The following is a 14,703-nucleotide window of genomic DNA, read 5'->3' on the forward strand; positions in this document are numbered from 1 at the left end:
CTGTCATCTGAGTGCCCCATCATTCAGCGTGTCATTCAGTGCAATAGGCTGGCCGAGCTTCTCACAAACCTGAGGGACCTGGTGTTATTGGGACGGCTAGAATTTCCTCCATCCTTCTTTTGACAACGCTCACATAGTGGTGCTGATGATGCTATTTAGGCCAGCAGGCTTTGCTTTTAGCACACACACACAAACAATGTTTAAAAAAAAGACTCCTTCTGTAGTGCTTGGTTATATAATTAAAATCCAAAAGCTTTTTATACATTTATTTATTTATATATATATATACCGTGATATATTATCATGGTAGGCAAATGTATGCAAACATCACATGTAAAATAAGCTTTGCAGGTAAATAAATGTGTTAAACAAAACCTCCAGTGAATCCTTAGTTGTTGGGTTGTGGCCACCTCGTCTGAAACAAACACCACCCTGCTTACGTTGTTCACAGATATTACTTTTTTATTAAATTAAACTTAAGGGAAAAATGAATCGCAGTAATTTCACACAGAAACTGCCATGTTTTAAATAAGTGCAACTATTATGCTGTCTCCTACGAAATCCATTGATCACAAGATGAGACGTTCAGGATCCACGGGGCTTACCACCTCCACTGAACAACATCCTGAGGCAAAGCTGTGTTCACAGGCCTGCATGCGCTCCTTTAATGGACAGCAGCTGGTTCATGCTCTACATCCAGCGGTTGTTGAATGTCAATTTGTGTTTCAAATTTCCAGTTTGTCAGGGACCCAGCGAGTAAACCAGAGAGACACAAGCGTTGTTGTTTTTTAAATGTTCTCTTTTTTTATTTTAGAAAGACAAAAGAAGTGACAGAAATAATTCCGGCAATGATCCTGAAGCACTAAAGTGAAGCACTATCAGAGGAGAACTGAGAAGCACAAACTGAGCGGCTGATCAGGCCATCCAGACACGCAGGGGGATAGACTGCAACATTACCATTTACATAACCAACATCACAATCCACAGTAACCACAAACATGTCCGTTATAGCACTACCCAATACGAACAAAGGAAAGATCATGAAACGAGCATATCAAAAACACCATTGGCCAAAGAAATAACCGAAAGAGAATCAAACTAGAAGACACTGCTCCTCCCCGTGATGCAGGAGGAACATGGTGCAGTCCAGTCAACAGTCTGCACTCTAAGTCAGTCTGATACAGCTGGGACTGCTTTTGTAGACCAACCAGACTCACACGGCTTGAGAACTACCTTTTGCAGAGGTGCACCATGTTTTTCTCACAAGCCAATCAGAGCAGGCTGGGCTTTTTCGAGGGCGGCGTTTCAGACAGGGCGCTCACAGGCGTATTCAGACGGACAATATGAGAAGATGTGTTTTTTGAACATTCAAGCATGTACAGGTGTTCAATTAGAAAACCATTAGAACGCCAAAATACACGTATGAACCTGAAAATGAGCAGGATGTGTTCCACTTGAAGAATAAATGGATGGGTGGCTCAACCAAAGACCACAGACTGTATTAGATTATTAACACTGTATGGATTTGATTCATAAGGCATTCAGAATCAAAACAAATTGAATGCCAAACTGAATATCTTGAAACAAATAGTTCATGTGGAGAACATGTACAAAGTGAACATGTGTTAAATCATCAGTCATTTATATAGATAAGTTAAGGGGACATTTTACAGGGAGATTGGGATGAAGGTTTTGCTTTAACTTGTTCTAATCTTTTCTTTCCTCTCCATCCTGCTCTCTGTGTTCCCCAGAAGATGGATTGGGAGGTGGCCATAAAGAGCATCAATAAGAAGAACCTGTCCAAGTCCCAGATCCTTCTCGGCAAGGAAATCAAAATCCTGAAGGTGAGCATTAACGCTTAATTGGCTCTCAATTATCTCCTCGATGTATTTAAAGAATGATCGGACATTGACCTTCTGTTAGTCTGCACCTTTGACAAAAAGGAGCCTCAACTTCCTTAATGGAAATGTCTGTGAAGGTGATTCCATTAGCTGCTGTAGCTAACTTCATGTTTGTGTTAATGCATCTTGTTTTTCTGTTCTCAGGAGCTGCAGCATGAAAACATCGTGGCACTTTATGATGTCCAGGTTAGTCAATTTGATATAAGCTTAATGGAGAATGAAGTATTCAATAGTATTTCAGTAATTATCTCCATGAGACCTTGTTTGTTCCAGTGTTCGAAAAAGTTGAATCTAGTCAAAGGAATCTACATCCACAAATCAAGACAATCAGTGTTGCTATAGGCTAGTCCTTCAGTTTAGTGCTGAGTAAGACTGCCCTCTGTCTCTCTCTGAGTCAGTCTTAGCAAAGCTTCTACCATAAACCTGACAAAACAGGGTTTAACCCAGAAGGCACCATAGCGACAGTTGAGCCCCATAAAGTCAAAAAGGACATTTGTCATATACATACATACAGGTACCTACCTCTGCATTTAACCCATCCGAAGCACGAGGAACAGTGGGCTGTTGTAAAGCGCCCAGGGAGCAGCTTAGGGTTCATTCTCTCGCTCGAGGACACTTTGACATATAGGAGCCTGGGATAGAACCGACAACCAAGTCAAGGGCAGAATCTGTGATGTCAGAAAGCATTTTTACATATTTTAAGAAGCTTAGTTACGCGAGTTCGACAAACAGTATGAAACTATTGTCTAAATTGGGTGATTGGGTGAATGATTGGGTAAACACAGATTACCACCGGTCTGTAGGTGCAGTTAAAGATGGTTCATTATATTTCTAACACCATTTGTATTTTCTATGTTAAAAACAGAGTGATAAGTCTGTTGGCCAATAAACAATCAGCTTTAGGTAGATTGCAGCTGAACAGCTAATGCTAGAAGATCACCACATCAGTATCTTAATCCCTTCAATCAGTATCTCTGGACATTCTTCTCACTCTCAACATGTGATAACACAAAGAACTCAGCAAAGGGGAGGCTGAGAGCTGTCAACAGCATCCAATGAGAGAACATCTTCTGCCTTACTTGTGTAATTGAAGTGACTTACCAGCAGTTTGTCCTTCTTACCAATGTTTCTGAATGTAATGATCACAACAATGATCAAGTCATTTCAGTCTATATGATATAATAATTGCGTTATTATCACTAAAATTAGTAAAGTTAGTCTAGTATCTGTTTGTATTCACCTGCAAGCATCTACAGAACAGCTAAAGTCCTTCCATCTGCGGTGGATACGTTCCAGGACATGATCAGACTTTCATTTCTAAGAAAAGCGTGTCTTCATTATACAGTTTTGCATATGAGCCATGCTCTCTGAATACTAAGTCTGTCAAATCTTTAGTTATACGGTGCATAACACAGTGCTCATGTGACTAATGACCCACACTGCTTTGCAATAATTGGTCAGTCGATCGGTCCATCGTCGTGGGGCAAGACTTCTCAAAAGTTGGGATTGCAAAAAGCTGGGTGTGAAACTGAAATTCCATGCATTTCTAAGAATACGTTTTACTAGACTAACGCATCACATAAACAAAGTTGTTTGAAGGCTTTTGGACAAACTGTGAAGCCTGAGGGAAATGTGCAGTATGAGTATGAAGTATGTGCCCGTACTGTCAGTACACAGTCACATGTACAGTCCACTCGTTGGGTTGAGGCAAGTTAAATGAGCACAAATGCAGCTCAGATGACTCTTGTCCTCTGGCTGGAAGCTCGGCATCTAGCAGAGTCAGGGATCACATATTCCTGACGCGTGCACTTTCAGATCCCCGTGGATTCAAAAAGGGTTTTAAAAATGAATACACCTCTCTGGGGGCAGAATATTAGATTGTGTATTTTTCAAAGATGACTGTTTCTAGCATTCATCACCGGTCTTGTTTTTTACACTGCTGTAGTGCGTTAGTGATGTTATTTGTTGGTGATGGTAGGTGTTGTTTGAAATAGAACTTGTAGAGATTTAATATTGGATCCTAGGTTGTCAACTGTTTGGATTGAGTATGTTTCTTCATGCACTTCCTCTTTCTGGGTCTGTGTTCACCTGCTTTGTCCCCTCTGCCTCTGTTCCCTGTACTGGGCAGGTCCCCACATTGTTTCTCCGTCTCCTTTTCTTACCAGCTGGCTCTTTTTTTCTGTCCCCTGCAGCGATGGTCTGTCTGTTGCGTTGTGTAACGATGTGCATTTTCTCTCTTGGTGACTGTCGATAGAGTCTGGTGTGTTTCAGCCCTTTGGAAACCAATACCCCCCCCCCCCCCCCCCCCCCCTCTCTTTTATCATTTCCATTCCTAGATCATTTTGTACAGTCCTCACTTTTTCCTGTTTTTTGTTTCCACACCTTATTATTCATCAACACTTCTTGAATCCCCAGTCTGTCTTCTCCCAGCCTCACCAGCTGCTGTTGTTATTGGTCCTATGTGCTGTAGGACTTGGTTTACCCAACAGAACAGGAAATGTAGCCCGTGCTGGTCTGTGCTACTGTCTGGTCACGCATAGCCTGTATTTGATTAGAAAAGGCAGAGACCCTTTAATGTCTGTCCATTAAAGCATTTCCAACATGTGGACAGGCATGAAGCAACTTCAGTTAAACGGCTGATGCAGACAGTGAGGATCTGCGTTGAGAAGGTATATATGTTAAGAAAGCACTTACGTTGAAAAGCAGCTGTAATCCTCGGGGTATGGTAATGGTAATGACCCATAGACCCAGCCTTCTGACCTCTCTGTGGTGTAAACTACAGGCTGCTGCCTAAGGGCAAGTCTTTGAGTCAATAGGAGCCTCATAAAGGGTGACGATCTGTTTGACCTTTTGTTAAACGTGATGCTTCCGATGCAGTGGTTCACCTATGGTTCAGGGCTACAGGTACTATGACACAGTTATAGTCTATGCTAACCATACGGAGTTCAAACTAATTCCAAGAATGTGTGCCGTTTTAAGACTAGGTCCAAACGGGGCTGGAGATTGGGTCAATGCAGAGGTCCGACTAAATGAATCCTGTGTAATAGCTAGACTACTAGTAATAATACTTTGTGGGCAGTATGCACTGCATATGTATCTTCTCTTTCAAATATAAAAGTAATGCTCGAGCATAGTTCTGCAAACTAAGGCCTGATTTTGATAATGCAAACCCCAGCCCTAACCCTGACTAAGATCTGGTTCAGAATAGACAGATTTAACACAGAACATTGTTAGTCACACTAGCAGTGTCACAATGTCTGTTTAGTAATGAAATATCTTAAAAGCTAGAAGGTGAGTTCCCATGAAATGTGTTTGGTGTTGGAACTGCCTGGGGTGTGTTTGTGAGGAAGTCTAATGACCAGTTGCAGAGTGACGAACTGGAGCCCAGAGGGCTAAGCTAACCAGTCAGTTTCATGGGCGAGAGTGAAATCAATAAAGCTCATTCATATGTAGTAGTTGTTGTTGTTGTTGTTATTTTCAAGATGTGTGAGGGCTGAGTGGAGTCAGTGGAGTCATCCTCTGTGGATCTGTTGGCCCGGTGTACAAACTGGTTGAGGGTCCAGGATGGCTGGGAGGTTGTTTTGGATGTGCTGGAGAACCAGCCTCTCCTTCTTGCCTCCTCCGCTCGCATCTCCCAAGGGTGAGACTAATATGAGAGGAGAGGAGGCGAAGAAAGAAATCAAGGATACACAAACTACCTTTGAACACCAAGCACCATTGATGTAAACACAGAGCCCGCCTCCCCTCTTCTCACGAAGTCTTCCATTTTGCTTTCCAGCGACTGGACTTTAGCCAGGAGCAGGCTGGTTGAATAACCTTGGGTCCTAGCTGTGTTAGCTTAGCTCTTATCACAGCTCTCCTCCCTCTCTTCCTGGCGTGGTCACACGGCCTTTGATGGCATTTGGTTTGGCCGGTCTGGCTGAGTAGTCAGAAGAGTTTGTGAGTGTTGATCGTCTTAATATCTGCTGCTCTAATCCAATCCTCTGACTTTCTTTTCCCATGTTGAGTGTATATTTGTCATAAATATAGCGAAGCCTATGGAGCTACCACCGCATCTACATGTGTTAATGTTGGTCCTCTGCCTGCACACATTCATTCAAACCTTTTATTGACAAAGTGCTGCAACCATCGCAAATTTGCATCACTGCTGGTGTAAATGGTTTAAATACAAAATATTCAAAGCAGAGTATTTAGCATTTTCGTGTATTCTTCAAGCCCCCAATGTGTAGAAGGCCTTTAGGTGTACTGTAAAATATGAGGCACACTGATGAAGCAAATGGCATTAATGGAAATGACCATTAACTGTTTTAGCATTAAAGAAGTTTTAAAATGTTTAAAACTTAACTTTATAGAACTGTTTTTTGTTTAAAAGTCTGCCAGCTTTTATGAATGCTGCTTTCAGGAGAATCAGCAGCTGCTACAGTGGGTAAAGAAGCACCTGCTCCCTGCCTGCCTCACAGAGTAGCTGCACACAGAAGGCTGCAGGGCTGCATGTGGGACAGACTGCAGGTCCTTATCCTTCCTGTAGTTTGGAGGAGCTCTGCTCGTTAGCTGCTTTTAATGACGATCTTAAACACACACTGAGCTGCTCCCAGTCCTCCTTCGTGGAGATGTTAGCGTTAAGCAAGCTGCAGCAGTGTGGGACTAGGCGGCTAATTATAAGGTGTTTTGTCTCAGGGCTCTATGGCTGGCTCTCTTTCCTCTCTCTCACTCATGCTGCGCAGTACAGCTTTGCAATGAAGGGACAACAGAGATAACAGGAGGTCTGTTTGTTTTGTTTTTACATTGAAAAATCATTAATAAAGATTTAATTTAAGGTGGCCAGACTTTGAAATCCCCAAACTGCCAAATACTGCAAGGACAGCCTGTTGTCATCCTTAGGTGACCCCTCAGTCAATTTGGAATAGTTCAAGTTAAGTCGTTGCTTTTATTTTTACTTTTTTTTTATTTATTTTTTTAAGAGGCTATCTATGAAGAACTTTGTGCTCTTTTTAAACCGTTTAATCATAAAAACATTGGTTGTACAGTAAATGAAGGGTGACGGCTGTTCTGATTATCAACATAAGGAACGAGTCGATCTTTGTTTTGAACAGCCAAATCTGATTCAAATTAAAACAATTCTGATTTGTGTACAGCCTTAATAAATACTTATAATAAAGCTGTATTTCACATTCAGATCATTAATATAGCAACAATCAACTATTTGCTCTAGAAAGGCATAGTGGGGTAATGTCTCCCTCTCAATGTGTTATCTGACATGTTCCTTGCTTTGTACACATAGTCTAGGTGGCAGCGTGTGCTTTCCATGCATGTGAGCGTGGGAGTGTTTCTGAAATGTTTTGGTCTGTGTGTCAATCTTCACAAAAGCTAATGTTGCTCCCAATGAACATTGTGTCCTGGCCTGGAGTGGGGCCCCTCTGGCCTGGAGAAGGGCCCGTGCGCCCTAATTTGAGGCAGGACTGACGCTGAGAAGAAAAGGGGAATTACATGTTCTTGGATGGTTTCTGAGCTCTGTGAGTTTTCCTAGAAAACCTGCAGTACGTTAGAACCCCCCCCTGGCCTCTGTCCACATTCCTTTACACAGCTTTGCTTTCCAGACATTTAGTGGGCTGGGACAGAAGCTCAGAAGAAAACATTGCTCAGCGAGGCACACACACCCCCACACACACACCCAGTCATATGGATGGAACATGTACTCAGGCAGGGTTGCACCTACAATGATTAGAACTGATGTTAGATTAAATTAATCAGAGTTTAACAAAACTTGGTTTAAATGATATGAATCAAGGTTTAAATTAAGCAGAGCTCTCTTGCACAATTCTCTCACAATTTCGTGAATCCAAGTTTAATCACTAAGATGTTTGCTTACGCAAAATGAAATAAAAAGCGTTCAGTTGTGATATAGTAAGTAGGCTGTAGTAGAGAGGGGAACCGTTAAATTTCAGCTGCTCTGTATTCCTTAACAGAACATTAGATTGTTTGCTAGATAAAAAGTCAGCTAGTTAGTCATAATGGCTCAGCAAAGAAGCTCTAATTTCTCCTCCTTTGCGAATAAACTTGGCCAAATGAATGGAGCAATACAGGTAGAGACATGTTCAGTTCCATAACAGTGTCCTTAAACCGGTACCTTGAGAGACATTCAGCAGCAGCATCATACAACTCAATTGGGTTGAGTCTGTCCCATAACTTTGTTTGAGGAACTGGATTCATTTTCTTAAACGGTCTAAAAAAGCAGCCATTTTAAAAGTTTAATCTCCGCAACATCAATACTGGATCAACTTATAAATTGGAGTTTTGGTGCAACAGAATCAACTTAAATCTAAGTTTAGGGTCAAATAAAGATATTAAAAGAGAGTTTTGAATGGAATCTTTCTCAATTTTAAGCTAGTTTTAAAGTTAAACCATTCAAGTTTAAAAATGAATCCTTGTTGTGTGTAACATGTTTGATCAGCACATGAGCAAATACACTGACATCATCTTCAGTACATGTGTCTCTCTTGCATAACAAGTTTTCTTGAGGACCATAATTCCACACGGCGCCTTTCAAAGTTTTGAATACGGATGAAATAATTCCATAAAAATGTCTGTAGTTCGCTGTTTCTGCGCTTCACGTGAAAGTGCATTATTGCTACGACTCGTTACGTTCTGGCAGGCGAGTGCACTTTTACGGGACGTAATCTTCTTTCTCTGCACACTGTTTTGTGTGTACTGTACGTGGCCATATCAGCACATCTGTGAAATAACAAAGTGCACACCAGTGAACATCCTCCCCTCTTAACCCGAGATGGAACCACACTGAACATCATCAAGCAGTCTTGACCTTTTGTCCTCGGCACACAGTAACTGTTTTCTTGCTGCCGTCATCCCGTGTGAGTTGTTATGTCAAAGCACAGACTTAACTCCCAAATGACACCAGTTTACCCAGAATACCGCTTGCGTGACAAAAGCACACTGGCTCACCACAAATGCAAAGCCTCCCCCCCCTCCCCAGGACACACACACACACGCACTCTTCTCCACCCTCTCCAGTTTGGCCATATCCCATCCCCCATATTGTTGCATAACGAAATCCTGGAGCTCGAGTGTGACGCAATAACTCACCGGCTAACCAGACCCAGTGCTGATTTGTCTCACATGGACTCTTCTTGGCAGTGTGAAGTGTTTTTGTGTGCATTGTGCCGTCCGTTTCTAAGACTCAGGATGATACAGTCATGTCATCCTTCCGTCCAGCCTGCAGATTCTACGGTTACATGAGTGTGACAAGGTTATGATGACAGAGGGGTCTATTTATATCGGTTGTTTTGGAATATTTAGTTCTGGAAAGGAATGTTTTGGAGCCCAGCCCTCACCAGCGAGCTATCAATGTCCGAAGTCCACCAGTTTATTGTTTGTTTTTTACTTCAGATGCAGCCAATGTGTGAACAGTGCCTTCTAGAACACAAAACATGTTTGTGTAAACAGTTCAAGAGGTCGTCACTTTCATAACTGTGAGCAGCTACTTCCTCTCAGCCCTCACACACACACACACACACACACACACACACACACACACACACACACACACACACACACACACACACACACACACACACACACACACACACACACACACACACACACACACACACAGGCTGGCCTGTGTGCTGCTGTCAGCACCTGCCTCTTGGAATGCATCTCACTGCTGAGCAATTAGGCAACAAACCAAAGTCAGGCAACTGCAGCAGCAGCCAGAGACAACAACATGAAATAAACGTTTCTCCAGGCAGCAGCTTTTCTTAGAAGTACTGTTGTTGCTGTTGTTGGTTCCTATCGGTGTTCTGTGATTGTGTAACAATGTTCCTCTGTGACGATGGCCAGTCCTCACTAGCATCTACGTCTGTGTGTTGTGTGACACTTTACACCCCCCCCCCCCCCTCTAATCCAAATTGTGCAGAATACATTTGCATCATTATGTAATACCCCCCCCCCCCCCACCGTGGCCCATCCCCCACACCCAGCTGCCCTGAAGTGGAGAACACTGTATAGGATTGGAACAGACTGAGCTACTAACCAACCAAACGAGCCCATTAGCGAGGGCTCACACGTTGGATGAGTTGCACCGTGGAACAGGGCCATAGCTGGCGGCTCGTATTTGTTTGTATGTGGAATGTTGTTGTTGTGTTCTGCTAGCTTGAAGCGCTAATGGTTACTGAAGTTGATGACAGTCTCATCTGGCTCTTATTCACTCCCGTTTGTTCCACGGCAAACACAATATGAACATTTTCTTTGTAACTTATTATTTTTTTTTCTCCTTGTGCTCTTGTAAAGTTTCAGTTTTTTACCTATAGCAAGTGCTGGTGTTATTGCTGTGTATTTGTGTATTTTGGGGTTGAGCTGACTGCTGCTTCAGGATAAATAGCATCTGATTCTGTGTCTCTTCTCTTCCAGGAAACACCCAACTCTGTTTTCCTGGTCATGGAGGTATGTATAGAAATGTGACTGTCTGGATATGTGATGAGTCAGCGCTCATGTCCTCTTCTCAAGTGTTGTCACGTGTGTTTGGGAAAAACTTGTTTTCGTTGTAACTTGTTACATAAATGTCTGTCAGCATGTGTCCTTCCCCCTTTGGCAGGCCTCTCTCCTGTCACCCCCTCCCTGTCAGCCTCTCATCCTCTGCTCTTTTTTTGTCACAATAAAGACGTGTCAATAATATCTCTCTTAGTTTGCTGACAACCTGACATCTGCATCCTCCCCAGCTCTCTCTGCTCATTTCGCAACACCCAAACAAACTGACTGCACCTTAAGTTCCTCACTGAAAACACACCCCTCTGTTTTCTAGGAATCCTATTCCCTGAAAACCTTAACATCTTGTTTTTATCTATGTTATCATAGCTCTACTCTATACTCCATCAATAATCCTTTGGATTCTTGTGTGTCTGGATCAGCTGTCATTGGACTAGACGTTCATTTTTAATCACACAGTTTTTGTCATTATGTTTTCAAAGCTGACACAGGTGAAAGATGTGACAGGCAGTTAGATAAACTAATGAAGTTCCTGTTGAAAACATGTCTGTTCAGAAACAACAGCTCATGAAAACGACTTCACACTCAACGCTGTGCTTTATTGGGTCCTCTGCAACACACCTGCCATGACACAGTTGAGGCTACTCTAGGGGAAAACAGCGATACAGTATTGATCATCATTCAAAGATGAGTTTTTCTCACAAGTTGAAATATTTATTGGTAAAGAATGTGAGGGAATATAAGCTGTGGCTTTTCGAAAACCTATGGGTGATTGTGGAGTAACAATACACCTTGTGCTCCCGTAAACAATGAATGATATTTGGGAACATTCAGCAGCTGATCCATCAGATGATTTTACAGTACCACATCCATCAGTGACTGGGAGGACGACGTATGAAAAAAATGGCCTCATGTCACATATGTGGACCTTTTTTAATGACTTTGTAGTGTCTCTTGGTGTAGATGTCTCTGCTATGAGGAACTACAAAAGTACCGAAGCATTTCTGTACACCTGTTGAAGTCAAAGGCACAAGTCAACAGTGTTTTTATAATGACTCTCACTGCCAGAACGGCAGACAGAGTTTACATGTATAGATATTAGTTCATCTTGAGAGCAAATCAAACCAACCCTCCTGCCTGCCTGTCTGTCTGCTAGCTAGTAGCTAGCTTTTGATTAAATGTATTATTGTTAAGTACCTCATTATTAAACATGCAGTGCAGACCTGTGTCGAACCCTTCTGGCAGTGGGAGTGAACACTGTCGGCACATGTTTTTTGTATGCAGAGCAGCCGCAGGAGCCAGCAGCTCCTCACAGTTCCAAAAATGTATTTCCACAATAGGCGTTATTTGGGTAATGACATATGGAGAATCTAAAAGGTTACTGTCTTGCCTTAAAAAATGTAGAAGTGTAAAAGTAAAGGAGGATAAAGCTGACTACACTAAGCAAATGAATCGCACTTCTGCTCTGAAACGAAAACCGATTTAAAAAATGACCCAGTGCCGAAGCGCCCTAGTTCAGCCAAAGAATAAACTCGATCAGACAGCACTCTCCACCACCATCAGCAAAACACTAAATGAGGTCATATATCTTGGAAGAATGCTGTTCATCCCTCCAGTAGAGTTCTGACAATCTATGCAAAGGAGCACTGAAGCCCACGTGGGCTTTATCTTGCTTTTCCTTTCACATGTCCCCCGTTAGTACAGGAAGTTCACCTCAGGATCAGGGACCAGGGTGAAGTCAACAGGGTTACACTGAGCAGAAGGGGACTATAAGTTAATTCCACCTTTCTCATCTTTGCTTACCCACTCACTCTCTCTTACCCTTCTACACCAACGTCGTTCATCGTTTCTTGTCGTTCCTCTTGAGAACTGACTGCACTCATAAATAAACACACAGATAAAGCTACAGTCTTTCACTAGATGAATTGATGAGCCTGCCATTATCTGGGCTAGCATTAGAACTAACACTGATGCACATACACACAGGCGCACTCAAACACACACACACACATGCATAAGACCAAACTTCACAGCTTGACATTGTTGAACCTGCATTTAGTTATGGCTGATAGAGATGTTTGTCTCCCCACACAGTACTGTAACGGAGGTGATCTTGCCGACTATCTGCAAGGTAAGCATCACACTAATCTGTCTGCCGAACACACATTTGTTTTTCATCAAAACAAAGTCACTCATGCTGCAGAGGAGGAAAAGCCATGTGATGTGACTGCAGCTATTGTGAGCCAATGTGTGGGGATGTGTGCATTTATTTTCTATGTGTGATGGATAGTTTGTAGAATAATGTAACTCTGTATCATGTGGGGATATGACTGTGTGTGTGAGTGGATATTTGTATGTTTCTGTGTGAGGGAGGTGAGTGTGGGAACCACTACAGCTTTGTACAAAGGCTTCCTTCTCTGTTTCAGAGCCAGACAACACAGTGTTTGTGCCTCTGTGATAGTCTATAACAAAGGTCAGCATTTCTAGCCATACAGCAACAAGTCTTCTTAAGCTGAAATGAAATATAATGCACAGTGGAAGTTGTGTTTTGCATATTTCAGAACCGACCAATCGGCAATCAGTAAAAATGAAGAACAGTAGGCAATCCAGATTGCTTGCCAACAGTACAGTCCTCTAGGCCAAAGTGTGAGATGTAGCATGTTTGCACTAGTGAAACACAAAAATAACAAATAAAAGACACACTCACTCCAATTGATGGCCCCCGTTACTTTACTGTTTCAACCACTAGGTTTGCATTACCACTGGAGTCTAGCCATCTTCTACAGTCTATCTAAATTTCGTATGCAGTGTCGATAACAGTAATTGACCCTTTTACAGTAGACGTCATCAGGCACGCACGTTTGCAACAGAAGTGGCGTTTTGCCCCATCAGCCATCCAGACGAGCCAGCAAGCTTTAAACATTCAAGTGAAACTGTTACCAGCATCAAAATGTCTGGTTGTTGCATGTTCAGTTGTAGGAATCGATATTGCAGCAGCGGACTCATGTTCCACAGAATTCAGACCGGATCACGACCGTTTAAGAGCAACAGGTGTTTCAGTTAAACAAGTGACCTTGTTAAACTGGTGACTTTCAGCCTGTGGTTGCTCGTTGCAACTTTTCTAGATGGTTGGTGAAGATAATAAACTCGGATCAATATGTATTTGAAATTGATAGAAAGCTTTTTACCACGACACCCATGTTCTGTTTTTGTTAACAGCTTCAGTCAGTACGAGCAACTACCAATGCATTAGGCTGAGAGTCTATGGCTGCAAAGATGTTTCTAAACTCAAACTCAGAACTCTGAGTCTCTTTCATGGTATTTGACGTTGTGTACATGACCACAGATAACCTGATCCAAAGCATGTAGTGACTTGTCTGCTTGTTGTTTCTCGTGAGTGTAACGTGACACGCTAGTTTAATGTATTCTATCCACTCACCAATAGCACACAGCTCTAGACTGTTCCGTTTTTTAGGTTGCATTAGCAGTCTTTGGTGGTTACTGCTCTTGTGTAGCTTGACAAGCTGTTGCACTGCGACGTACTTGCTGGTTACAAAATGGGTCACGGTCAGACCTGTTGGTGACAGGGGGGCTCCAGGAGTCTTGAGTATTACTGAACAACTCCTACGACCCCACAGCTGTCATTTCATAACCACCAGTGTTACTCTGCTCTGGAGACCCAACTGGCTGCCGGTCTTGAACTCGTTCGTCATTGTGACTGCGGACTCATCAGTGGAGGGCTTCTGTGTTCACTTCACATGTTTCACTAAGTCTGTGACCAATGTGTAACGGCCATCTTCCATTAAATAAGAGGATGTCACTATTAATTGGTCCACTGTGGTGGGCAAAGAGCCGCAAACCCCCAAATCCTAGATTAATGTTGGTAAGCTTACTGGTTTGATCCATGCCTGCACTGTAATCACAATGACTTGATAGAGTGAGAGGGAGAGAGAGGAATCCTCTTAGTCTCACACTGGATTAGATTTATTTCACTACCACCAGGGAATAGGACCTTCACTGCCTCAATTTACTCCGTTTACCTAAGGATTATTACTATAATATGCCAATTATTAGCTTAAATCAAGTGAGGCTAATGAGCACTTTTTGTGGAATTATGGTGTTTTGGATAATGCGTTTTTTTATGCCTCCGTGCCAGCTACAGACGTGGCCTGAGGCATTGTGTTTTCAGGTTGTTAATCTGTCCGCCCGCCCGTCCATTCCATTTCGGTGAACGTGGTATTTGGAGGGAATTTCTTCCAAATTTGGCACAAACGACCCGTGAACTCAAGGATGAACCGAT

The 14,703-nt window shown here is 42.6% G+C and overlaps 1 protein-coding gene across 1 annotated transcript in view; it reads left to right on the forward strand.

The window, feature by feature from the left end:
• The window catches only part of ulk2 (unc-51 like autophagy activating kinase 2), a 41,958-nt gene that overhangs the window by 2,859 nt on the left and 24,396 nt on the right, over positions 1-14,703 (forward strand). The window contains exons 2-5 of the mRNA XM_079165685.1: positions 1,752-1,844; positions 2,046-2,087; positions 10,329-10,361; positions 12,498-12,534. Coding sequence (XP_079021811.1) covers positions 1,752-1,844; positions 2,046-2,087; positions 10,329-10,361; positions 12,498-12,534 — 205 coding nt within the window. The remainder of the gene's footprint in view (positions 1-1,751; positions 1,845-2,045; positions 2,088-10,328; positions 10,362-12,497; positions 12,535-14,703) is intronic.

The sequence above is a fragment of the Pholis gunnellus genome (assembly GCF_910591455.1).
Source record: "Pholis gunnellus genome assembly, chromosome: 9".
NCBI lineage: Eukaryota > Metazoa > Chordata > Actinopteri > Perciformes > Pholidae > Pholis > Pholis gunnellus.